The 27,317-nt window shown below is 41.8% G+C and overlaps 1 protein-coding gene across 6 annotated transcripts in view; it reads right to left on the bottom strand.

Annotated features, from left to right (window-relative positions):
- WNK2 (WNK lysine deficient protein kinase 2) overlaps window positions 1-27,317 on the bottom strand; it is a 151,672-nt gene that overhangs the window by 51,351 nt on the left and 73,004 nt on the right. For all 6 annotated transcript variants that reach the window (XM_055427496.2, XM_055427489.2, XM_055427490.2 and 3 more), the window contains exons 13-19: window positions 25,790-26,083; window positions 25,179-25,228; window positions 24,226-24,394; window positions 24,023-24,139; window positions 23,482-23,652; window positions 23,166-23,211; window positions 22,557-22,676 (exon numbers count right to left, since the gene is read on the bottom strand). In XM_055427496.2, the coding sequence (XP_055283471.2) occupies window positions 22,557-22,676; window positions 23,166-23,211; window positions 23,482-23,652; window positions 24,023-24,139; window positions 24,226-24,394; window positions 25,179-25,228; window positions 25,790-26,083 (967 nt within the window). The remainder of the gene's footprint in view (window positions 1-22,556; window positions 22,677-23,165; window positions 23,212-23,481; window positions 23,653-24,022; window positions 24,140-24,225; window positions 24,395-25,178; window positions 25,229-25,789; window positions 26,084-27,317) is intronic.

Genomic DNA, 27,317 nt, shown 5'->3' with positions numbered 1-27,317 from the left:
CTTAAAGATGAGTGCAGATTGGAATCACCTGGAAGGTACAAAAGACAGTGATGCTGGGTCTCATGTGTAAAAATGCAGATTTCACCGTGTAAAGCAGGGCCTGGGCTTCTTAAGTATTATTGCTTTTCTTCCTCTCTTTTATTCTTTCCCACTTTTTTCTCTTCCCCTTTCTCTCTGTTTTCTCTCACCCTCCTTTCCTGCTTCATGTCTGCAATATTTGTGATTTATAGGAAAAATGTACTTGGTGTTCATCCATACCTCCTGGCTCACAGATTCCCAAAATCCTTGAACTCTCCTGAGCATTAAGAGCATTAATTATACATTACAAGTATAGTATTTGGCTTCTTGCCCTCAGTTCCTGAAAATGCTTCAGGGAATATGACTTTTGGGTCCCACCCAAGGGTGGGGACTGGGCACCAAGAGAACCAACCATGTGATCAGAGGGTTAGAACTTTCAGTCCCAGCCCGTGATCAAGAGGGAAGAGAGGCTGGAGGTTGAATTAATCACCAGTGGCCAATGATTTAGTCAATTGTGCCTATGTAATGAAGCCTCACCCTGCTTATTTAACTTATGTGCAGAGTACCTCATAAGAAATTCTGGACTGGATGAAGCACAAGCTGGAATCAAGATTGCCAGGAGAAAATATCAATAACCTCAGATATGCAGATGACACCACCCTTATGGCAGAAAGCGAAGAACTAAACAGCCTCTTGATGAAAGAGGAGAGTGAAAAAGTTGACTTAAAACTCAACATTCAGAAAACTAAGATCATGGCATGTGGTTCCATCATTTCATAGCAAACAGAGGGGGAAACAATGACAGACTTTATTTTTTTGGCTCCAAAATCACTCAGATGGTGATTGCAGCCATGAAATTAAAAGACACTTGTTCCTTGGAAGGAAAGTTAAGACCAACCTAGACAGCATGTTGAAAAGCACAGACATTACTTTGCCAACAAAGGTCTGTCTAGTCAAAGCTACGGTTTTTCCAATAGTCATGTATGGATGTGAGAATTGGACTATAAAGAAAGCTGAGCTCCAAAGAATAGATGCTTTTGAACTGTGGTATTGAAGAAGACTCTTGAGAGTCCCTTGGACTGCAAGGAGATCCAACCAGTCCATCCTAAAATAAATCAGTCCTGAATATTCACTGGAAGGACTGATGCTGAAGCTGAAACTCCAATACTCTGGCCACCCGATGCAAAGAACTGACTCATTGGAAAACACCCTGATCCTGGGAAAAATTGAGGCAGGAGGAAAAGGGGATGACAGAGGATGAGATGGTTGGATGGCATCACTGACTCGATGGACATGAGTTTGAGTAAACTCTGGGAGCTGGTGATGGACAGGGAGGCTTGACATGCTGCAGTCCATGGGGTTGCAAAGAGTAGGACATGACTGAGCGACTGAACTGAACTGAATGAAGTCTCCATAAAATCTCTATAGGACAAGGTTCAGAGACATTCCAGGTTGAACACATGGAGACTGGAGAGAGAGGTGAGCCTGGAAAAGGCACAGAAGCTCCCCACCCTTTCCCAATGCCTTGCCTTATATATCACTTCGTCTGGCTGCTGATTCTTATACTTTAACATCCTTTTATAATAAATTGGTGATCCAGTAAAATACATGTTTCTCTGAGTTCTGTGAGCAATTCAAGCAAATTAAGGGGTCATGGGAAACCCTGATTTATAGCCAGTCAGTCAGAAGTACAATAAACAACCTTAACTTGCAATTGACATCCTAAGTAAGAGGATGTCTGTTGGAAACTCCAGTTTGTAGCAAGTTGGTTAGATGCACAGATAACAACCTGGGCTTGTGACTGGCATCTAGTATGGAGGGTTGTCCAGTGGAACTGAACCCTTTAACTCTGGAATCTGATTCCATCTCCAGGTAGAAAGTGTCAGAATTGAGTTGAATTCTCAGAAACATTGCTGGCATCTGAGAATTGCTCACTGGTGTGGGGAAGCCTCCGCACACATACAAAGTTGGAATTGGGTCTGGGGGAACCCATTTACAATGTCCTACTCTACATTGGGCTACTGAGGACCTCCAGTAGGATACTGAAAATAAATAGTGATAATGAGTATCTTTATATTGCTCTCCATCTCAAAAAACAAAAAACAAAGCAGCATATCACCATTAGGAATATTTGCTGTTGTTTTTAAAATAGATATCCTTTGTCAGATTAAACAAAGTCACTTTTATGTTTATATTCCTATTATTTAAAGTCATTAATAGATGTTGACTTTTATCAAATGTTTTCCTCCATCTATTTAGATGATCATATGCTTCTTTAATCTGTGCCTCTGGCAAACCACCATTCCACTCATTGGTTTTATGAGCTCAACTTTTTCCCCCCCAAATTGCACATACAACTGAAATCAAGGAGTATTTGTCTTTATCTGCTTGGCTTATTTTACTTAGCATAATGACTGTGATTTAATCCATGTTGTCACAAATGGCAGGATTTCCTTCTTTTTATGGCTGAATATGCCATGTTTTCATTATCCATTCAACTAGTGACACTTAAGATTGTTTCCATATCTTGGCTACTATGAATAATGCTGCATGAACATGGAGATGCAGATATCTCCTGGAGACAGTGATTTCAGTTCCTTTGGATAAATACCCAGAAGTGGGACTGCTGGAACATATGGCAGTTCTATTTTTAAAGTTTCAGGCCTTAAGTTTCAGTCTTTAATCTATTTTAAGTTGATTTTTGTGGGCGGTGTGACACATGTCCAATTTCATTTTTCTCCATTTGGACATCCAGTTTTCTCAGAACCATTTATTGGAGAAACTAACCTGTCCCCGAACTGTGTACATGTGGTGCCCTTGTCACAGATTAGTTGACCATATATGCTTGAGTATATTCTGGGCTCTCTGTTCTGCTGGTCCGTGTCTATTTTTATGTTAATACGCTATGCTGTTTTGATTACCATAGCTTTACATTATAGTTTGAAATTATGAAATGATACACTTTGTTCTTTCTCAAAACTGCTTCGGCTATTTGGCTTTTTTTGTGATTCCAAATGATAGAATTTTTCTATTTCTGTGAAAAATGACACTGGAATTTTGATGGGGATTGCACTGAATTTGTAGATAAGTTTAGGTAGTATAGACATTTAATTCTTCAAGCAAAGAACATAAGATATGGTTCCATTTATTTCAATCTCTTTCAACAATGTCGCATAGTTTTCAGCACACATGGCTTTCATCTCCTGGTAAAATTTATTCCTGAGTATGATGCTACTGTAATTGGGATTGCTTTCTTAGTTTATTTTTCAGATTGGTTTATAGAAATAAAATTGATTTCTGCATGTTGATTTTGTATTCTGCAACTTCACTGGGTTTATTAATTCTAACAGTTTTTTGATGAAGTCTAAGGTTTTCTATATATTAGATTATGTCATCTGCAAACAGACCCAATTTTACTTCTTCATTTCTGATTTGGATGCCCTCTATTTCTTCTTCTAAAGAAATCTAGTTAGTTAGTTAGTTGGAAGTAATGAGAGTATGAATCCTGTCTTGTTTTTAAATTAAGAGGAAAAGCTTTAGCTTTTCATGATTAAGTATGTTAGCTGTGGGCTGATTATATACAGCTTTCATTATGTTGAAGTACATTCCTTTTACACTTTATCTGTAGAGTTTTTTATCATTTAAATTTTTTCAAATGCCTTTTTTCTTCATCTATTGCCATTATCATAAGATTTTCTACTTCATTCTGTTAATGTGTTATTGATTTACTTACGTTGAGCCATCCTTGCACCTCAGGAATAAATCCCACATGACTGTAGTGTATGATTCTTTTAATGTGATCTTGACTCAGTTTGTTAGTATTTTGTTGAGAGTTTTTGTATATAAATGTCATACAGATCCATCAAGGATACTGGGCTATAACTCTGTTTTCTTATAGTATCCTTGTCTAGCTTTGGTATCAGGGTAAAGCTGGCCTAGCAAAATGATTAAGAAGTGTTACCTCCTTTTCAGTTTTTTTTTTGGAAGAGTTTAAGAAAGACTGGTGCTAATTCTTCTTTAAATGTTTAATAGAATTCACCAGTGAAGTTTTCCAGTCCTGCAGGAGAATTTTGATTACGGATTTAGTTTATTCATTAGTTACAGTTCCATTCAGATTTTCTATTTCTTAATGATTCAGTCTTGATAGTCTGTTTGTTTCTAGGAATTTATCCATTTTTCCAGGTTATTCAATATTTCGGTATGTACTTATTCATGGTATTCTCTCATGATTCTTTTCATTTCTGTATTATTAGATGTAACATCTCCCCTTTCAATTCAGATTTCATTTTCTTAGCCTAGCTAAAGGTTTGCTGACTTTAACTTTTCAAAGAACTAGCTCTTAGTTTTGTTGATCTTTTCTATCATTTTTTTTTCGAGTCTCTATTTCTACTCTGAATTTTGTTGTTTCCTTCTTTCTGCTAACTTTGGGCTAAGTTCATCCTTTCACTAGTTCCTTGAGGTGTGAAGTTAAAGAGTTTGAGATCTTTCTTGTCTCTCAATGTAAGTTTTTGTAACTATAAATTTCCTCTTAAAATTGCTCTTGCTGAACTATGTAAGTGTTGGCACGTTGTGTTTCCATTTTCATTTATATCAAGATATTTTTATCTCCTTTTTAATTTTCTCTCTGACCCATCTGTTATTCAGAAATGCGTTGTTTAATTTCCAAGTATTTTTATATTTTCCAGCTTTCCTCCTGTTGATTTCTAGTTTCATGACATTGTGGTTGGAAAAATAACCTGATGTGATTTCAGTCTTCTTAAATTTGTTAAGACTTGTTTTGTAATCTAACAAATGATCTATCTTGGAGAATGTTTCATGTGCACTTGAGAAGAATGTGTACTCTGCTGTTGTTGAGTAGAATGTTCTGCTTATGCCTGTTAAGGTCCATTTGTTCTATGGTCCGTTTGTTCTATATTTTCTCATGGATTTTCCGTCTGGAAGGTCTATCCATTATTAAAAGCGAAGTAGTTTAAGTCCCCCACTATTAATGCATAGACATCTATTTCTGCCTGCAAATCTGTTAATATTTGCTCCATATATGTAGGTGCTCACATCTTGAGTACACACATTATTACAACTGCTATATCCTTTTGATAAACTGATTCCTTTATCATTATAGAATGACTTTCATTGTCTCTTGTTACAGATTTTGACTCACAGCCATTTTGTCTGATATAAATATAACTGCCCCTGCTCTCTTTTGGTTTCCATTTGCCTGTAATACAAGTTTCCATCCTTCACTTTCAGAATATATATGCCACTAATTCAACCAGTCCATTCTAAAGGAGATCAATCCTGGGTGTTCATTGGAAGGACTGATGCTAAAGTTGAAACTGCAATACTTTGGCCACCTCATGCAACGAGCTGACTCACTGGAAAAGAGTCTGATGCTGGGAAGGATTGGGGGCAGCAGGAGAAGGGGACGACAGAGAATGAGATGGCTGGATGGCATCACCGACTTGATGGACATGAGTTTGAGTGAACTCCGGGATGTGGTGATGGACAGACAGGGAGGCCTGGCGTGCTGTGATTCATGGGGTCACAGAGTCGGACACGACTGAGCAACTGAACTGAACCGAACTGAAAGTTGAAGTGAATCTCCTGCAGACAACATATAGTTTTGTCTTGTTTTTTAATTCACTCAGCTACTCTGTACTTTGGCCACCTGATGCAAAGAGCCAATTCATTGGAAAAGATCTTGATGCTGGGAAGGATTGAGGGCAGGAGAAGTGGGAAACACAGGATGAGATGGTTGGTGGCATTGCCAATTAAATGGACATGAGTTTGAGTAAACTCTGGGAGATACTGAAGGACAGGGAAGCCTAGCATGCTGCACTCCATAGGGTCCCAAAGAGTAGGACATGATTTAGCAATTGAACAACAACTCTATATTTTGATTAGAGACATTAATTCATTTTCATTTAAAACAATTATTGATAAATATGGACTTACTAATTGCCATCTTCTTGCTTTCTGTTTCTCAGTTCCTTTCTTCCTTTGTGATCTGATGATTTTCTATAGTGGTATGCTTTATTTCCTTTATCTTTTATTTATGTATAGGTATTTACTTTGTGACTACCATGAGGCTTAAAATAAAAATATAGTTATAACAGCCTATATACTTTTACCACTGAATTTTATACTTCCATATGTTTTCATGAGGCAGGTACAGTGGTGATGAACTCCCTCAACTTTTGTTTGTTTGGGTAAAGTCTTTATTTCTCCTTCACTTCTGAATGACAGCTTTGCCAGTTAAAGTAGTGTTCTCACTCATCAGCTTTTTTCTTTCAGAATTTCCTGCCTTACAAGGTTTCTTCTGAGAGATCTGCTGAGAGTTTTTTTCATATAAAACAAGGTTTTTTCTCCCAATTGCTGCTTTCAAAATTCTTTGTCTTTGATTTTTGATAGCTTTATTATAATGTATCTTGGGAAAATCTTCTTTGGGTTAAATCTATATAGGGACTTAAAGAGATTCATGGACACAGATGTTCATGATCTTGTCCTAGATTTGAGAATTTTTCTTTTTTATTTTTAATTGAAGGATAATTGCTTTACAATATTGTGTTGGTCTCTGCCATACATCAACATGATCCAGCCAGAGGTATACATATGTCCCCTCTCCCTTGAACCTCCCTCCTGGAAATTTCTTAAAATAATTTTCCTGCCCTTTCTCTCTCTCTTCTCTGGGGATGTCCACAATGAAAATATTAGTTACTGGATGGAGTCCCATAATTCACATAGGCTTTCTTCACTTTTTTTTCATTCCATTTTCCTCTATGACTTAATAATTTCAAATGACTGACTCATCTTCAAGTTCACAGATTCTGTCTTCAGCTTGATCAAGTCTGTATTGCAGATTTGATCTCTATTGCATTTTTTTAAACCTCATTCACTATATTTCTTCAGCTCCAAAATTTGTGTTTGGTTCTTCTTACCATTTCTATTTCTCTGTTAAACTTCTCATTTTTGTTTGTGTATTCTTTTCATGATTTTGTCGTCTACATGTATTCTCTTATAGCTCACCAAGTTTTTTTAAAACAATTAAGTTTTAATTCCATGGCAATTCATAGATCTCCAATTCTTTGTGGCCTGTTACTGGAAAATTATTCTGCTCCTTTTGGTGGTGTAATGTTCCCTTGCTTTTTTCCACGTTTATTGTAACTTTGTGTTGATACCTGTGTATTTCATGGATCACTCATCTCTTCTAGACCTTACAAACTGATTTTGGTGGAGAAGACCTTACCTGCCAATGGGTACAGGAAAGCTGGTTGGAGGGGGTATGTTGATTGCAGTTAGAGGGCAGGCCCAGCACTGTCTCTTTGCAGCTCAGCAGCTGAGGTCAGTATTGGCAAGGATGGCATGAGTCCTCAACTGCAGGGAGCTACAGAGGCTGTGGGACTGTTGGGGTCTATGATGGTGACAGTGTGTGGGCACCTTCTGATCCTTTTTTTTCCCATGGGGATTTTATTGCTGATGGGCTACCTCTTAGCACTGGATCCAGCCTGTGCACACTCTCCTGGCAGTGGTAGCACAGAAGTCTGATGTATAGGTGCCGATGGCACAAATCACAGCAGAGTCTGGAGTGCAGGCACTCACAGAGGGATGATGGCTCCAGCTTCTGGTGTGCTGACTAGATCATAGTGGTGGTGGCTCCAGAACCTCCGGTGCATGAGTGTGCAGCTACCATGGAGCTGGAATCTGAAGCATGGGTGCCACCACAACAGCCAGGGTTCTGGGGTCTGGGCTATGCACAGGGTTGACGGAGGCAGCTGGCAGTCCTGGCAGACCAGCAGCTTCTTCTGGGGAGGGAAGAATAAGGTGCAGCAGCACCTCTCTCCCTAGGGTGTCTTGTGGTGGTGATGGCTGCTGGTTAAGCACCCAGCGTCCTCTGTGGAGTAGGCAACTGGGGCCCATGCCCGCTATCACTACAAGTTCCTCTGCTGTGAAAGCTGTGGGGAAGTTGCAGCTGCCATGGGGGCTGCAGAGGTCCTTAGCAGCAAAGGCTAATGGAGTCCTTCACAGAGCTGGCCACTGGGGACCATGATGGCACAAGCTGTGGCTGATATAGATACCTCGATCTTCTTTGTTCCTCACCATCTCATCTAAGCTGATTCCCCCTAATCCTTTCTGTTCATTAATTCTTCATTTCTGCTCCACTGTGTTAAACACAGGTTCTTAACTGTATTTCTGAGCCATCCCATGGCTACTTCCGTTTATGTATCAATGTCCAACTGTTGTTTTTATGTGAGGACAAATGCTGATATCTCCTGCTCCGCAATCTTGCTGACTTCACTCCACCCCCATTATCCTCTGAGGGTCTATTTCAATCTGATTTTTTAATCTGGGCAGAGTTTCCCACACCTCACATGAACCTTTTGTCCTTTTCCTTTCTTCTCAACAATTATTACCTCTTTTCCAACATTTGAGTGAGTCCACCATTCTCCCTATCATATAGCATTCATCCCTTCCCTCATGCAGCAGCACTCTTAAATTTCCTCCAGGGAACAGCTTTCCTTACTTTCAAGTCCAGGGATGTGCATATAACTTGGGAACAGGTCGGTCTGTGCATTCCAGCCACCTGGTCACATGACTGCTTTAGTTCTGCATAGTGGAGTTAGGCTCAGAACTTCTGAATCCTTCTGAAAAGTGATAACTCTCCTGTCTATACTTGAATTTGGAAGACTATACACTGGAGCTGTTCTAGCAATCTTCTGATCACAAAATATAAATATGAGGCTTTTAATTATTCAACTTTTCAACATTTACGGCACTTTCCAGATAGAAATGTGGTAAGTTGTATTTCTCCAGGACATAAGTTTGCCGGATTGTAGCAATGTCCCTTTTTCATCCCTGATATTAACTGTGCCTTCTCTCTTTCCCAGAGTCAGTCTCACCAGCGGCTCACCAGTTTTATTTGCCAAATCAAAGAAACAACTTAAAGCTTTGTTGATACTCTATATATGAACAAAGCTAGTGGAGGTGATGGAATCCCAGATAGCTATTTTAAATCCTGAAAGATGATGCTGTGAAAGTGCTGCACTCAATATGCCAGCAAATTTGGAAAACTCAGCAGTGGCCACAGGACTGGAAAAGGTCAGTTTTTATTCCAATCCCAAAGAAAGGCAATGCCAAAGAATGCTCAAATTACCGCACAATTGCACTCATTTCACACGCTGGTAAAGTGATGCTCAAAATTCTCCAAGTCAGGCTTCAACAATACATGAACTATGAACTTCCAGATGTTCAACCTGGTTTTAGAAAAGGCAAAGGAACCAGAGATCAAATTGCCAACATCCGCTGGATCATTGAAAAAGCAAGACAGTTCCTGAAAAACATCTATTTCTGCTTTATTGACTATGCCAGAGCCTTTGACTGTGTGGATCACAAGAAACTGTGGATAATACTGAAAGAGATGGGAATACCAGACCACCTGACCTGCCTCCTGAGAAATCTGTATGCAGGTCAGGAAGCAACAGTTAGAACTGGACATGGAACAACAGACTGGTTCCAAATAGGAAAAGGAATATGTCAAGGTTGTATATTGTCACCCTGCTTATTTAACTTATATGCAGAATACATTATGAGAAACGCTGGGCTGGAAGAAGCACAAGCTGGAATCAAGATTACCGGGAGAAATATCAATAACCTCAGATATGCAGATGACACCACCCTTATGGCAGAAAACGAAGAAGAACTAAAGAGCCTCTTGATGAAAGTGAAAGAGGAGAATGAAAAAGCCGGCTTAAAGCTCAACATTCAGAAAACTAAGATCATGGAATCCAGTCCCATCACTTCATGGCAAATAAATGGGGAAACAGTGGAAACAGGGGCTGACTTTATGTTTCTGGGCTCCCAAATCACTGCAGATGGTGATTGCAGGCATGAAATTAAAAGATGCTTACTTCTTAGAAGGAAAGTTATGACCAACCTAGACAGCATATTAAAAAGAGGAGACATTACTTTGACAACAAAGGTCCGTCTAGTCAAGGCAATGGTTTTTCTAGTGGTCATGTATGGATGTGAGATTTGGACTACCAAGAAAGCTGAAAAATTGATGCTTTTGAACTGTGGTGTTGGAAAAGACTCTTGGGAGTCCCTTGGACTGTAAGGAGATCCAACCAGTCCATCCTAAAGGAGATCAGTCCTGGGTATTCATTGGAAGGACTGATGTTGAAGCTGAAACTCCAATACTTTGGCCACCTGATACGAAGAGTTGACTCATTGGAAAAGACCCTGATGGTGGGAAAGATTGAGGGCAGGAGGAAAAGGATGAGAAGATGAGAAGTAGGAGAAAATGAGGTGGTTGGATGGCATCACCGACTCAATGGACATGGGTTTGGGTGGACTCTGGGAGTTGGTGATGGACAGGGAGGCCTGGAGTGCTGCAGTTCATGCGGTCTCAAAGAGTCGGACACGACTGAGCGACTGAACTGAACTGATACTCTATTGTATATTTATCTTGTATTTCATTAATTCATGTTTTTGTTTTATTTCTTCCATTTAACTGCATTCTTTTCTGCATAATTTTCTCTTCTCTAACTTTTATCAGTGGATATATTTTGGTTGTTCCTAATCTTTTCTCCTTTCTAAAATATGCATTTAGACTGCAAAATTTCCTCAAAATATAGATTTAGCTGCATCCCACACATTTTGATAATTAATGTTTCATTTGCATGATTTTCTTATCATTATTATTCAGAATATTTTCACAACTTACATTGTAATTTTTTTGCTGCTTCATGAGATAAATGAATTTCCAAACTGTCAAACTGTGGAGACTTTAGGTATCTTCTTGTTTTCAAATTCTAGCTTACTCCCAATTGAAGTTAAAAAACATGCACTGAATGATTTTAATCCTTTTAAATTTGAAATTAGCTTTGTGTCCTGTATATGGCTAATTTTAAAATATTCTTTGTGTACTTGAAAAAACTGGCATTCTTCAGCTATTGGGTATCTGACATATAAAACACAACTGCTAATTCTACTGTTGAAATCCTTTATATTCTGAATTGATTTTTGTCTTCCCATTTGAAAAGTTAAAACTCTTATGATGATTTTTTTTCATTTATTTCTATTAATTTTTGCTTTATATATTCTGAGGCTGTGTTATTGAAGACATGCAAATATAGTTATTTGATCTTCCAGGAGAACTGAATCTTTCATCATTACTTTTTTGTCTATTTGTCTGATATAAACGATCTACTCTATGGGACTTCCCTGGCAGTCCAGTGATTAAGACTCTGCACTTCCACTGCAAGGGGAACAGGTTTGATCCTTGGTCAGCGAACTAAGGGGCTTCCCTGGTGGCTCAGGGGTAAAGAATCTGCCTGCAGTTCAGGAGCTGCAGGAGACAATGGCTTCAATCCCTGGGTTGGGACGATCCCCTGGAGTAGGGCATGGCAACCCACTCCAGTATTCTTGCCTGGAGAATCCCCATGGACAGAGGAGTCTGGTAGGCTATAGCCCACAGGATCACAGAGAGTCGGACATGAGTAAAACAACTTAGCATGCAAGCACATAGGGAAGTAAGATCCTATATGCCCCATGGCTCTGCCCACTCCACAAAAGAAAAAACAAAACAATCTACTCTAGCCTTCTTTAGGTACTAGCATGCTTTTTTTTTCATTTCTTTATTCATCACCATTTGTAGTCTTATGTCTTAGTTTGTTCTCTTTTTTTTCACATTTGACGATGTTTGATATTTATTTCATTTACACTTAATTACTCATCTATTAGGGTTAAGACTACCATCTTACAAATGATTTCCTATATTTTCATCATGTTCAATGTTGCTTTTTCTCTCCTTCCTTGCCTTTTGTTTTTAAAAAATTCTTCCCTACTCTATCTCTCTCCCATGAGTGTGAAAGTTATCTACTACTTTACGATTCTCAAAAGAGTATTCTATAGACTACAATATACATTCTTGATTTTGGCTCTCTTCTCTAACAATGCAAGAATGCAGGAGCTCTTTGAGTATAATTCCCTTCCTCTGATAAATATGCCCTTACTTTCACATATTTTAGCACAACAAATATATTTCAAATCTCAGAAGACTTTATGGTTTTAAACAGTTAACATTCCTTTTGACTTGTCCATGCTTTATAATTCCATTACTTTTACACCTTCCTGTATTTCTGACCTTCCATCTGGCATCACTATGGTATAGCCTAAAAATATCCCCTCTTATATTGCAATATGCAGGTATTAAATCCTTTTCATTTTTATCTCATCTTAATTTATGTTGCATGCTAACCACCAGGCAGAGATTCAAGGTTTATGTTTATTTTCCTTAGCACTTTGAGGATACCAGTATTTCCTAATCCAAAGTCACACAAACGTTCTCTGGTGTTTCCCACCATAAGTTTCACAGTTTTCAGTTTTACATTTGGGGTTACATTCCATTTTGAGTTGGGTTTTGTATATGGTGGGTTTTTTTTTTAATTTTTATTTAATAAATGGTACAAAGCACAATGCCAAAAACATTAACAGTTAAAATTTCACCAAATGAAATTTGGTGTGTATGGTGTTAAGTATGCATTAATACTCATTTCCACATATGAATGATCAATTATTCCAAGACTGGAAAAACCTGTTCTCTCTTCATTGAATGTCCTTTATATGTTTATAAAAAATTAAGTGTCCCTCTGTGCTTGTGTATATTTCTGAATTCTCTTTATTCTGTTTACCTGTAATTACTCCAATACCACCCCTTCATGGATTGCAGTCTTGTCATGCAGAAGGGGCTTGAGTGACTCAATGAAGCTATGAGCCATGCTGTACAGGGCCATCCAAGATGGGTGGGTCATAGTGAAGACTTCTGGAAAAAATGCAGTCCACTGGAAAAGGAAATGGCAACCCACTTCAGTATTCGGGGTGGTTTCTTGCATGGAGAACCCCACGGACAGTGTGAAAAGGCAAAAAGATATGACACCAGAAGATGAGCAACCCCCAGGTTGGAAGGTGTCCAATATGCTACTGGGGAAGAGTGAAGGGCAATTATTAATAGCTCCAGAAAGAATGAAGTGGCTGCGCCAAAGCAGAAACGATGCCCAGTTGTGGATGCATCTGGTAGTGAAAGCAGTCTGATGCTGCAGAGAACAATACTGCAAAGGAACCTGGAATGTTGGGTCCATGAATTACAGTAAACTGGATGTGGTCAAGCAGGATATGGCAACAGTGAACACTGACATCTTAGGAACCAGTGAACTAAAATGGATGAGAATAGGCAAATTTAATTCAGATGACCATTATATCTACTACTGTGAGAAAGAATCCCTTAGAAGAAACGGAGTAGTCCTCATAGCCAACAGAAGAGTCCAAACTGCAGTACTTGGGTGCAACCTCAAAAATGACAGAAAGATCTCAGTTCGTTTCCAAGGCAAACCATTCAACACCAGGGTAATCAAAGTCTATGTCCTAACCACTAATGCTGAAGAAGCTGAAGTCAAAAAGTTCTATGAAGACCCACAAGACCTCTTAGAGCTAACACCAAAAAAAAAAAAAGATGTCCTTTTCATCATGAAGGACTGGAATGCAAAAGTAGGAAGTCAAGAGATACCTAGAGTAACAGGCAAGTTTGGTGGTGGAGTACAAAATAAAGCACGGCAAAGGTTAACAGAGTTTTGCCAAGAGAATGCACTGGTCACAGCAAACACCCTCTTCCAACAACACAAGACTCTTTACATGGACATCACCAGATGGTCAATACTGAAATCAGGCTGATTATATTCTTTGTAGTCAAAGATGGAGAAGCTCTACACAGTCAGCTAAAATAAGACTTGGAGCTGACTATGGTTCGGATCATCAGCTCCTTATTGCAAAATTCAGGCTTAAATTGAAGAAAGTAGGGAAAACCATTTAGGCCATTCAGGTATGACCTAAATCAAATCCCTTATGATTATACTATGGAGGTGATGAGTAGATTCAAGGGATTAGATCTGGTAGACAGAGTGCCTGAATAACTATGGATGGAAGTTAGTAACACTGTAAATGAGGCAGTGACCCAAACCATCCCAAAGAATAAGAAGATTAAGTGGTTGTCTACAGAGGTTTACAAATAGCTGAAGAAAGAAGAGAAGCAAAAGGCAAAGGAGAAAGGGAAAGATATACCCAACTGAATGCAGAGCTTCAGAGAATAACAGGAGATATAAGAACTCTCCTGTTCATAAATGAACAATGCAAAGAAATAGAGGAAAACAATAGAATGGGAAAGACCAGAGATCTCTTCAAGAAAACTGGAGATATCAAGAGAATATTTCATGTAAGGATGGGCACAATAAAGGACAGAAAAGTTAAGGACCTAACAGAAGCACAAGAGATTAAGAAGAGGTGGCAAGAATACACAGAAGAACTATACGAAAAGCTCTTAAAGAACCAGATAACCACAATGATGTGGTCACTCACCTAGAGCTGACATTCTGGAGTGTGAAGTCAAGTGGGCCTTAGGAAGCATTACTACAAACAAAGCTGGTGGAGATATTTAAAATCTTAAAAGATGATGCAGTTAAAGCGCTGCACTCAGTATGTCAGCAAATTTGGAAAACTCAGCAGTGACCACAGGACTGGAAAAGGTCAGTTTCATCTCAATCCCTAAGAAGGGCAATGCCAAAGAATGCTCAAACTGCTGTACAATTGCACTCATTTCACATGATAGCAAGGTTATGCTCAAAATCCTTCAAGCTAGGCTTTAGCAGTATGTAAACTGAGAACTTCCAGATGTACAAGCTGGGTTTCAAAAAGGCAGAGGAACCAGAGATCAAATTGCCAACATTTGTTGGATCATAGAGAAAGCAAGGGAGTTCCAGAAAAATAACATCTATTTCTGCTTCACTAACTACATTAAAGCCTCTGACTGTGTGGACTGGAACAAACTATGGCAAATTCTTAAAGAAATGGGAAGACCAGATCACCTAACCTGTCTCCTGAGAAACCTGTATTCAGGTCAAGAAGCAACAGTTAGAACTGAACATAGAACTAACATGACTGGTTCAAAATTAGGGAAGGAGTACCAGGCTGCATATTGTCACCCTGCTTATTTAACTTATATGCAGAGTACATCATGCACATGTACATCATTTCACCTGTACATCATGCAAAATGCCTGGCTGGATGAATCACAAGCTGGAATCAACACTGCCAGGAGAAATACCAACAATCTCAGATAAGCAGATGATACCACTCTAATGCAAGAAGGCAAAGAGGAACTAAAGAGCCTCTTGATGAGGGTGAAAGAGGAGAGCAAAAAAGTTGGTTTGAACTTAACATTCAAAAAACTAAGATCATGGCATCTGGTCCCATCACTTCATGGCAAATTTATTTTCTTGGGGTCCAAAATCACTGCCAACAGTGACTGCAGCCATGAAATTAAAAGATGCTTTCTCCTTGGAAGGAAAGCTATGAAAACCTAGACAGCATATTAAAAAGTAGAGATATCATTTTGCTGACAAAGGTCCGTGTAAGTTCAAGCTATGGTTTTTTTCTAGTAGTCATATACGGATGTGAGAGTTGGACCATAAAGAAGACTGAGCACCGAAGAACGGATGATTTTGAACTGTGGTGCTGGAGAAGACTCTTGAAAATCCCTTGGACAGCAAGGAGATCAAACCAGTCAATCCTAAAGGAAATCAACCTGAATATTCATTGGAAGGACTATGCTGAAGCTCCAATACTTTGGCCACCTGATGCAGAGGGTTTACTCAATAGAAAAGACCCTGATGATGGGAAAGATTTAAGGAAAAAGGAGAAGCGGGTGGGAGAAGATAAGATGGTGAAACCGTCTCGATGGAAATGAATTTGAGCAAACTCTGAGAGACAGTGGAGGGCAGAGAAGCCTGACGTGCTACAGTTCATGTGGTTGCAAAGAACTGGACATGACTCAAGTGACCAAATAACACTACCACCAACACCACACTGTCTTGATCACTATGATTTTATAATAATTCTTGAAATCAGCTGGTGTTAGCACTGCAATCTATTTCTCTTACTTCCAAATTCCAAAGGCTTTTACATTTTCACAGCTTTTCAACTGCTAGAAAAAAATGTCTGGGATTCTGGTGGCAGCTGCATAAAATCTGTTGATCAAGTGAGACAGAATTAAAACTATAATAACATTGTGTCTTCTGACCTGAGAATAGGGTACTTCTTTAGGTCTTTAGCTTCCATCCACATTGTTTTGTAGTTCTTACTGAACAGTCTTACAGATATCTTATCAGATTTAACTCTATATTGTTCATGGAGAGTCTGCAGAGGATACTTGTAGTTGTTGAATTTTGTGAAATTCATTTTCTGCATTTATTTAGATAATCTTATGGACTGTTTCTTTACTACTTTATCAATATGATAAATCTCTTTCCTATAGTTTTTTGGACATATGGAATACAGCTGTAATTAACTGTATTAATGTGACTGTCTGCTAATTCTAACAGCTTTGTCAGCTACGGGTTCATTAGAATGAGGAATTTTTCTCATATTGTCCTGCTTGACAATTTCAGTTGGATATAAGACAATGTAAAACTTGCCTTCTTGGGTGCTGTATGAGTTTGTATTCCTAATAACATTCTTTACTATGGGATGCAGTTAAGCTACTCTGGCTTGATCTTTTGATATCTTGCTCTTAAGATTTGTTCAGCAGGATAAGAACAAATTTTAATTTAGTGCTAATTATTCTCCATGACAGAGGCAAGGCCCTTGTCAGTCCTCTACCCAATGGCCCTTGAATCATAAGTCCTTCCAGCTAACCGGTAAGAACAGACACTCCCATACTATGAGTTATAGTAGCATTCCCTCTAATCCTTTGGAGTGGTTCATTTCCTGGCATTAGCTAGTTTCCTCACACACAGTACTCTGCAAAATAATCAAAGGGAATCCTCTGTCAATCCAGAGCCTTTTCTCTTTGTGCTCTCTCCTCTCCAAAACTCTACCCACAAACTCTTGCCCCTGGGCTTCCCAAGACTCTCAGGTCAGTCTCCTCGTTATGGGAAATCTGTTGAGTTCTACCTGGGTCCCTCCCTCCCTGCTCTGGGATTGTGAAAACTTTCTCAGTCAGCTGAAATGATCATCGAGTTTTTTCAGTCTTGCAGAGATCAATGTCATTCACTCCTTTATGTTCAAAGTCTTTAAAAGACATAGTTTCATATACTTTGCGTGCTTTTTCAGTTGTTTTAAGGGAAAATAAATCCCGTTCCTATTATCCATCATGACCTAAATTAAAAGTCTGAGGATCTCTTTTATTGTCTGTTCTTGTTGCTGCTTTTCTTTCATGCTATCTTGCCTCATTATCTGCCAGGTTACATACTTTCTTTCAACATATGTAAATTATTTTTTCATTTTTTAAATTATCATACAGTAAAATGGACTTCTTTAGCTGCAGAATTATGAGAACTTTAGCATACATATATTCATATAATTACTACCACAATGCATAGCAATTCAATCACCCCTAAAAAACTTCCTTGTGTTATTATCCCTTTATACTCATATTCTCCCCCTATCTCTAACTCCTCAGAAACACTGATCTGGTATCTACAGTTTTTTTGAGAATGTCATTAAAAATAGGATTATCCAGTATGCAGCTTTTTGAGACAGATTTCCTTCACTCAGTATGCCTTTAGGGTTCACTCATGCTATTGCATGTGTCAATTGTTCGTTTCTTTCTCAAAGCACCAAAGTCTGTTTTTCCAATCACCCACTGCAGGGTATTTGGGTTGTTTCCAGTTTGGGCAATTATGCAAATGAACTGCTATACCCATTTACATACAAGTGTTTAGTAAACATGAGTTTTTATTTCTCCTTGGTAAAGACTGAGTAGTGAAATTGTTGTGTCATACACAGTATACCTTTGATTTTTAAAATATCCAACTAAATATTTTCCAGAATAGCTGTACCATTTTGCATTCCCACTAACATGAGAGATCCAGTTGCTCCATATCCACACAAAACTCAGTATTGTTAGCTTAGCCATTCTCACAAGTGTATGATGATCCTTCACTATGGCTTTTATTTGCATTTCCCTGGTAGTCAATGACATTAATTGTTTAAAATGTGCTTAACTGCTATCCTTATATTCTCTTTAGGAAATGTCTGTTCCAGACCATTGTCCATTTTTCAGTTGAGCTGTTTTCTAGGAGTTTTGAGAGTACTTTATATATTTTGGGAACAAATATTAAGCTGAATATGTAACTTGCAATTATTTTCTCCCAGTCTGTAGATCGTCTTTTCACTCTCTTAACAGCGGTTTTAACAGCACAAAAGAATTTACTTTGATAATGTCTGATTTATCCATTCTTCTTTTATGCGTTATGCTTTTGGTGTTAGATCTAAAGACTCCCTTGGCACAGGTCACAAAAGTTCTTCTCAAAAAATTACAATACAGTTTTATATTTTATGTTTGGATATACAATGAATTTTGAGTTAATTTTTGTATAAAGATGTCAGGCATAGGTCAAAGTTCAATTATTGCATGTGGATGAGCAACAACACCACTACAGTTCAACACCATTTGTTGAAAAGACTGTCCTTTCTACACAGAATTGCTTTTGCATCCTTGTCAAAAAATCAAATGGATATATTTCTACGGATATATTTCTGGGCTTTATATTCTTTTTCACTGATCTATGCGTCAATTCTTTTGTTGATGCTATACTTTCTAGGTTACTATAACATTATAATGTCTTAATATTGAGTAGTATGATGCTTCCAACTTCATCTGCCTTTTTCAAAACTGCTTTAGCTATACCTTTGTACTTCCATATAAATTTTAGAGTCAGCCTGTCTGTATCTGAAAAAATTACCATTTGAATTTTTATTGGCATTCATGGAGAAAGCAAGAGAGTTCCAGAAAACCATCTATTTCTGCTTTACTGACTATGCCAAAGCCTTTGACTGTGTGGATCACAATAAACTGTGGAAAATACTGAAAGAGACGGGAATACCAGACCACCTGACCTGCCTCTTGAGAAACCTGTATGCAGGTCAGGAAGCAACAGTCAGAACTGTACATGGAACAACAGACTGGTTCCAAATAGGAAAAGGAGTACGTCAAGGCTGTATATTGTCACCTTGCTTATTTAACTTATATGCAGAGTACATCATGAGGAACGCTGGGCTGGAAGAAGCACAAGCTGGAAGCAAGATTGCTGGGAGAAATATCAATAACCTCAGATATGCAGATGACACCACCCTTATGGCAGAAAGTGAAGAGGAACTCAAAAACCTCTTGATGAAAGTGAAAGAGGAGAGTGAAAAGGTTGGCTTGAAGCTCAACATTCAGAAAACAAAGATCATGGCATCTGGTCCCATCACTTCATGGGAAATAGATGGAAAAACAGTGAAAACAGTGTCAGACTTTATTTTTTTGGGTTCCAAAATCACTGTGGATGCTGATTGCAGCCATGAAATTAAAAGACGCTTACTCCTTGGAAGGAAAGCTATGACCAACCTAGATAGTATATTAAAAAGCAGAGACATTACTTGGCCAACAAAGGTCCATCTAGTCAAGGCTATGGTTCTTCCCGTGGTCATGTATGGATGTGAGAGTTGGATTGTGAAGAAAGCTGATCGCTGAAGAATTGATGCTTTTGAACTGTGGTGTTGGAGAAGACTCTTGAGAGTCCCTTGGACTGCAAGGAGATCCAACCAGTCCACTCCAAAGGAGATCGATCCTGGGTGTTCATTGGAAGGACTGATGCTAAAGCTGAAACTACAATATTTTGGCCACCTCATGCGACGAGTTGACTCACTGGAAAAGACTCTGATGCTGGGAAAGGTTGGGGGCGGGAGGAGAAGGGGACGACAGAGAATGCGATGGCTGGATGGCATCACCGAGTTGATGGACATGAGTTTGAGTGAACTCCGGGAGTTGGTGATGGACAGGGAGACCTGGCGTGCTGTGATTCATGGGGTTGCAGAGAGTCGGACACGACTGAGCGACTGAACTGATTAGATCTATATAACACTTTAGGAAGAACAGCTGAATTCTTTAAAAATCAACATTTTTACTGCTGAATCTTCTAATTCATAAACACAGTATGCTTCTCCATTTATTTAGATCATCTCTAATCCATTTCATCATTATAGTTTTCACTATACAGATTTTTGATATATTTTGTTAAATTTAGAGCTATATCTTTTTTTTAGCTACTGTAAATAGTATTCTTTCAAAATATTATTTTTAATTGTTCACTGTCAACATATAGAAACAGTTATTTTTGTTGTTGACTACATATCCTATGATCTTGCTAAACTCTCATTGGTTCTGAGTTGTTTCTGTTTAGAATGCTTGTGATTTTTTTCCACATAAAATCATACTACCTGCAGACACAGTTTTATTTCTTTTCACTCCACATGACTTAAGAAAAAAAATTTGGCTATGCCAGCACAGTCAGATTTATTGCTGCACACAGGTGGCACGAGTGGAGGCTACTCTGTAGTTGCAGGGCGTGGGCTTCTCTCTGCCGTGGCTTCTCTTGCTGCAGAGCACAGGCTCCAGGCCACCTGGGTTTCAGCAGTTGTGGCGCATGGGCCCAGTAGCCTAGTGGCATGTGGAATCTTCCCAGAACAGGGATTGAACCCGTGTCCCCTGCACTGGCATGTGGATTTCCACCACTGGACTACCAGTGAAGTCCTCAATCCACATGCCTTTTATTTCTGTTTCTTATTCATCTGGAATCTAATATTTCTAGTGTGACGTTGAATAGAGAGATTAAACATCTATGCCTTGATCCCCATCTTAGGGAAAACACATTTTGCTTTTCATCACTAAACATGATGTTATCTATCAGTTTCCTGTAGATGCCCTTTATCAAGTTAAGGATTTTCCCTTTATCCCTAACTTGGTGAGCATTTTTATCATAAAAGGATGTTGCATTTTGTCAAATACTTTTTCTGTATCAACTGATGTAAACGTGTAGCTTTCCCTTTGTAAGGAAATAAGATTCCCTTTGACATTAATATGGTGAATTAGTTGATTCTTGAATATTGCCTTCCTAGGATATATTCTCAGAGAAGGCAACGGCAACCCAATCCAGTACTCTTGCCTGGAAAATCCCATGGACAGAGGAGCCTGGTGGGCTGTAGTCCATGGGGTCGCTAAGAGTTGGACACGACTGGGCAACTTCATTTTCACTTTTCACTTTCATGCACTGGAGAAGGAAATGGCAACCCACTCCAATGTTCTTGCCTGGAGAATCCCAGGGACGGGGGAGCCTGGTGGCCTGCCATCTATGGGGTCGCACAGAGCTGGACACGACTGAAGCAACTTAGCAGCAGCAGCAGCATATTATACTCTGCTTTGTTATGGCATATTCTTTTTATATTGCTAGATTTTACTTTTAACATTTTACTAAGTTTTTTTTTCCCTTCTATATCCTTGAAAGATTAGGATATCAGATAAAATAAATAAAAGTGTCTGTCACTCTTTTTTTTTTTTGTGGTAGTGCCTTTATATAGTTTTGATATAAGGGCGATGTTGGCTTCATAAAATGATTTGAAAAGTGTTCCTTTCTCTTCAATTTTCTGGACGAGTAGGTAGAATTGGTGTTATTTCCTTTTTAAAATGTTTCATAGAATTCAACAGTGAAACTATCTGAAACTATCTGGGAGATATTTTTGATGCTAATTCAATCTTGTTAATAGGTATAGGAGTATTCAGGTTATCTATTCCATCTTGGATGAGTTTTAGTAGTTTGTGGCTTTTATAGAGTTAGTTTGTTTCAACTAAGTTGTCAAATAAATGTATGTAGGTTTGTGCAAAATAGTCCATGACTATGATTCCACGATCAGCATCTCTTTATGCAGGGTCTATAGTGATGTCTCCCTTTTTTCCTGATAGTGATATTTTGTGTCTTTTTCTTTGTCAGCCTTATAAGAGACCAAACATTTTTATTTTTTTCAAAGAATTCGTTTTCGGTTTCATTGTTTTTTCTATTGTCTCAAATGTCATTGATTTCTGCTCTTACCTTTATTTCTTTCCTTCTGTTTGCTTTGGATTTTCTAGTTTTTCCTAACTTCTCAAGGTGAAAACCCGGGTTATTGATTTGAGACCTCTTTCTTCCTCTAAACATTTACTGCAATAAATTCCCCTTTAATTACTGTTTCAGCTGCATCTCACACATGTTAATATGTTATATTTTCATTCTTGTTCATATCAAAATGTTTTCTGATTTTCCTTGAGAATTTTTCCTGCAAAAACACTGGTAGGAAAGGGCAAGGGCAGAGACGTTTTAGCATATACCTATGCAACCCATGTGCCTCAACTCCACTGTGAAGGGAACTGACAGGCCCAAGCCTAAGTGCCACCTTGACTTCACTTATTTGGTGGACAACTGGGACAGGGATACAGACAAGGACACAGCCCCATAGACTGCTCTGGGCTTTGGGGTAACAGTGCAGGGTGGGGCTTTTGCACTTTGTTTGGCACACAGCACATGCTGGCAAAACATGAGCACAATAAAGTCAGGCTGAGTACCATGAGATGATGCGCAACAATACACAGGAGACGGAATCATCAAGTAGGAAGGGTTGGGAGTTCTGGCTGCTCGTACCTTGGCTGGTGTCTGGCTGCAGGGAGCTCAGAGGAAGTGGGGGTGAAGATTCGGGGGCCTCTACTGCTGGGTGCTCGGCCACTGGACAGATGATAAACCACCTCTTCCCAGTGTGCAGGACTGAGAGGCAGGAGAGAAACAGCTGGTGAGAGTGAGTAGGTGACCCCTCCCTGCCAGTCAGACCTGTCAAATGGGGATTTGAGGAATTCATCTCACACCAGTGGGGAGGATGTGCAGCCCGCTCAGGGGGCTCCTCACTGGCATTGGAGGCTCTCATAACTTCCCCCAGCATGGGCTTATTTCCAAGGTTACCTGAAGTACATCAGTGAAGTGGTAATGCTGGCTGGGGGACCAGCAGGACAGTGAGTCCACACCATGCTCAGTCCCCACCCAGACCAGACATGGCTCTTCAGACAGGGCTGCTGTCCCCAGATGGAGACATGCTCACCATACACTCCAGCAACCCGCCAGTGTGATGGCCAAAACCCCTTAAAATATGCTCAGTGGGGGGCCCTTATCAAATGCCTACTGGAAGCAGAGGAAGGACAATGGCAGAATGCCTCCAAATGCATGTCTGATTGGCAGGGACAGCCATGAAGGGAGACATACCATTTTGCTGGTACACTGGGGCGTTTGCTTGGGATTGGCGATTCTCCTGAAAGAAGTAAAGGATCAGAACTCAGCTGAATGCATGGAACAAGAACTTCCTTCAGAGCACACTACTATCTCAAATCATCTGAGAGGCCTCAAGAGCTCGGACATTTCTAAATGGACAGAAGTCGCCTACCCTCCAGGCCACCTCACCTGGCACTACATGGCATCCAGGTTCCACTAGAAGGCCACATCACAGTGCTGTACTCGCAGAGCCTGGAGCTGGGGAATAAGCAGGCCCAGACCCTCCTAGGACCTCATAACGGGGACTTACCTCCCCAGCACCCAGGCCACAGGTGCTGAGGTGTGGCGGGCTCACCCCAGGGTCAGAGGCACGGTCTACATCCGTGTCCTCACTGAGCATGTCCTCTGCCTTGTCCATGACATCCTTCATCTGCTCAATGAATGTCTCCCGCTCGGCCTGCAGGATGAAGTCGTGCTCTACCTGCAACAACACATCAGCCCTGCTGGTGGGGCTATGCCTCAGGCCCACTGGCCGCACAGCATCTTCACTGATGGATTTATTTGGTTTCTACTCTGGACTAAGCCAAGAAGGGAGACACGGCCACTGAGCTCAGTTACCAACATCAGGGCTACACAGTTCAGCAAGAAGCCACAGCAGGCCTCCAGGTGATGGGCCAGTGCTATCTCCAAGAGGCAGCCACTGGCAGAGGTGAAAGGACAAGCAAGGCTGGCAACCAGTACTCCCCTCATTGGGGCTGGCATGCACGTGCCCAATGACACAAGGAGACAGCCTCACAGTCCCAGGGGAAGGGCTGTGGGCTCATCTGACCAGGCGCGACACCCAGCCTCACCATGTACGTAGCAATCTCGTCAGGTGCATCCCCGTCCAGGTCGAACTTGAACGTGACCATCTTGTGGTTGTGCGTCTCCAGCTGGCATTCCACCATCTTGTCACCTGTGTTGCACACCTAAAGGACACTCAGGCAGTGAGACCAGGGAGGACGCCATGCCCAGCCTGCCCTGTCTTGCCAGCCTGTTCTGCCTGGCTACTCACATTCAGGATGGTCAGTCGGGGCCGACTGGCCCGCTCCTGGCGGGAGCGCACACGCGTGGACCGGCGGTGATGTTTCCGGGCGGCCTTGCCTTCCAGCTTTCCCCCACCAAATGCACCTTCGCAGCTGTCACTCATCTCTCTTCCAGAAGGGATGTCAGAGCCTCCATAGCTACATGAACACCAAGACTGTTACAGCACCCAGGGGAACCCAGCCTGCCTCACGTGGGAAACTTGGCTTCCCAGAGAACAAACAGAAGCTTTACTGTCTGGGTGTGCTTGGAGGAAAACCCAGAGGGTCTAAAGCTGGCCATGCACAACAGAGGGACCCTAAGCCCGCTGTCCCTCCTCACCCTGTAATATCTGTCCTGGACAGTGCTGGGGTCATACACAGCATATGACCTTTCTGACCCAGGACCTAAGTCTTCTCAGCTCCTGACCTGTGAATCACACTTAATCGGCTCACAGTATATGTCAGGATTAAGACACAACCCACCCCCATGCCTTGGTTCCCCCATCTGTTGAGCAGCAAGGGGCACAGATCAACAAGGTAGAGCTACTGTGGCATTTGAGGAGAGTTTGGAGAGCACTGAGCTTGATGCTGGCATTACCAGGAGGGTGGGACACAAGATCACTTCCTGTAACCTGCTCCCTCCCTAAGAGCAACACTGTCCATGCCTGAGGTGCTGGGAGACCTGGGATGTGGGCTGGACTCTGCCCTGCTCTCCTAGCCTTCCACAGTCCCCGGACCCGGTGACTCTCCATCCACAGCCTCTCCCTGCCCTCAGCACTGCAAACCAGAACCAGGACCCAGAATACAACTGAGAGTATCTGACTACCAAATTCAAGCACTGACAAAGCCCCCAGAGGTGCCCCTTGAGGCTCCCCCAGGTCAGACTTGGAAATGAGCGACACTGTTAGAAGCTCTGACATACGAGGGCCAAGTGCGCCATTACCTCTCACAGCTCTGAGGGAGGCTGGGCTGCTTGTCCTGTGAGGCCTGCTCCTGAAATAAAACCACGGAAAGGAGGCCAGGTCACATTCATCCCCCTGCGACACAGCCGCATGCAGTCTGCCATCTCCCCACCATCACCGCCCAGCCCACTACCTACTTCCTTCTGACTGCTGGGAGCAAATCACGTGCAGGCTGGCAGGAGTGAGGGATCTTATGTTTAACACTTAGAGCCAAGCAGATTCCTAAAAGCTGGAGCCACCTCCTTTCCAAACATACTAACCCACTTTGATCATCCCTACAAGGGAGCACATGGCCCAGGAAGAATTATCACGGGTTCTTCCCATTGCCTCCAAGAAAAGCACTCTGAATCCATGTGTAAAAATCAGGGTCTCCAGCTGGATGTGTGATTAAGGAAAATCCATCCAGGGACAGCAGAGGGAGAAGAACAGCACCCGTGGCTGTCCCTGGACAGCACACTTCCTCCTTCCTGAGGGTATTCCTCACTTCTGGAGCTGAGCCGCAAGGTCACAGCACAGGAGGGCTGCAGTGATGCTGGGGTCAGGAATCAGGGTAAAAGACTCGGGGCTGAGCCTCTAGGGGAGGGCCACACACCTCGGGGGCTGGCTCCACCGTCAGCTGAACGGGCGGGCAGGGACCAGGGATCCCAGGCCCACTGGGCAGCGGCAGGTTAACAGGTGGCAGGAGTGCAGTGGTCTGGACAGGCACGCTCTGAGGAGCCGCCATCACTGTGGGGGCCAGAGAGCCGGGGAGCTGAGGCAGGAGCTCGGGGGCAGAAGGCAGCAGCACTTCCGGCAGAGGTGGGGAGAGAATGGCGGCAGGCGCGGGTACTGTGGCGACCTGGGTGGTGACATCCACAGCGTATGTAGGCGGGTGACCAAGCAGGATCTGAGAACACAGGGGACAGGGATGCGATTGGGGTGTGGGCCATCACCTCCCCTGAGGGTCCTGGACCAAAGCAGGCGCTTTCATCACCCAAGGGGGTGAGCAGGTGATGAGGACAAACCTCCCCACCAACCCACACCCCACAGACAAGTCACAGCACACATGTACGCAGATTTAGCAAAACCAAGGACAAGACACTCTCAGGTCGCCATGTGTATAAAATCAAACCTAAAACCGCACTTCATCCATGAACCTCCAGCTGTCGTCAGGATGAGAAGCTGGAAGTACGGCACACACTGAGCACCTCTCTGGGCTCCCTGCCACCACCCTGCAGTGCCAGATCACCATGCTACTCCACCCCAGCCTCCTGTCAGGTCAAAGCCTGTGCTCCAATCCCAGCTGTGAGCAAGAGGGCTGAGGACCTCAGCCTTCCATGGGGTGACTTAGAAACTGGGCCAGATTCCCTCCTGTTCCCTCTTTAAAGGCTCTCGGGGGAAAGGCAAAGACAGGTTGAAGGAGAGCCACGGCCTGAAAGGGCCCCGGTTTGGGGTTGAGGTTGGGAATGGGAATGACCCGCCACCGGGCCTACAAGTATGAGACTGATCAGACATGTGGTATGTGGGGTGAGATGTGAAAGCCACAGCCTAGCCATGGAACTTTCTCTCCTGGACAGATGCCCCAGCCTCCAGGGGAATCTCTTCCCTTGGCACAGGGAAGCCTCTGGGCAGCCAGCCTAGCTCATCAGTAAACTCCAGACCCACTGTTGGCAAGACCACAGGGAGGCCACCAGACCTGGGCAGTGACCTCTAAGCACCCACACCTTCTCCAGCCGCTAGCTAAGTGTGCCAGGCCAGCACAGGGCGCAAGACACAGGCCCAGCAATGATACCACACACCCCCTAGGCCTCCACTCAGCCCTTGGCTTTCCCCAAATGACCCTGAGCCCTGAGTCAGTGTTATTCCAAGTAACAGATCAGGGAGGTGGTCACTCAGTCAGGGCACTGGACTGACGATGGGCCTCCTCACGCTGGTTCTGAAACAAGTACCAGCCTATTGAAAATCACCCTTTCTTTCTCTGAGTACAAACCCGTTCTCGAAATCAGGGACAAACATCCAGGAGAATCCATGCATACTTAAGACAGTGCCTCTAGAATGGATTCAGTGCAAAATGAGTTAGGGGGACACCTGGCCCCGTAGCACACTTCCAGTATGAATCTTCACAACAAAATCAAAACGGC

The sequence above is a fragment of the Moschus berezovskii genome, chromosome 7 (assembly GCF_049115385.1).
Source record: "Moschus berezovskii isolate FMDL1 chromosome 7, NW_MosBer_1.0, whole genome shotgun sequence".
Lineage (NCBI taxonomy): Eukaryota > Metazoa > Chordata > Mammalia > Artiodactyla > Moschidae > Moschus > Moschus berezovskii.
The sequence above is the reverse complement of the archived record's forward strand: the minus strand, read 5'-3'. Positions and strand labels throughout refer to the sequence as shown.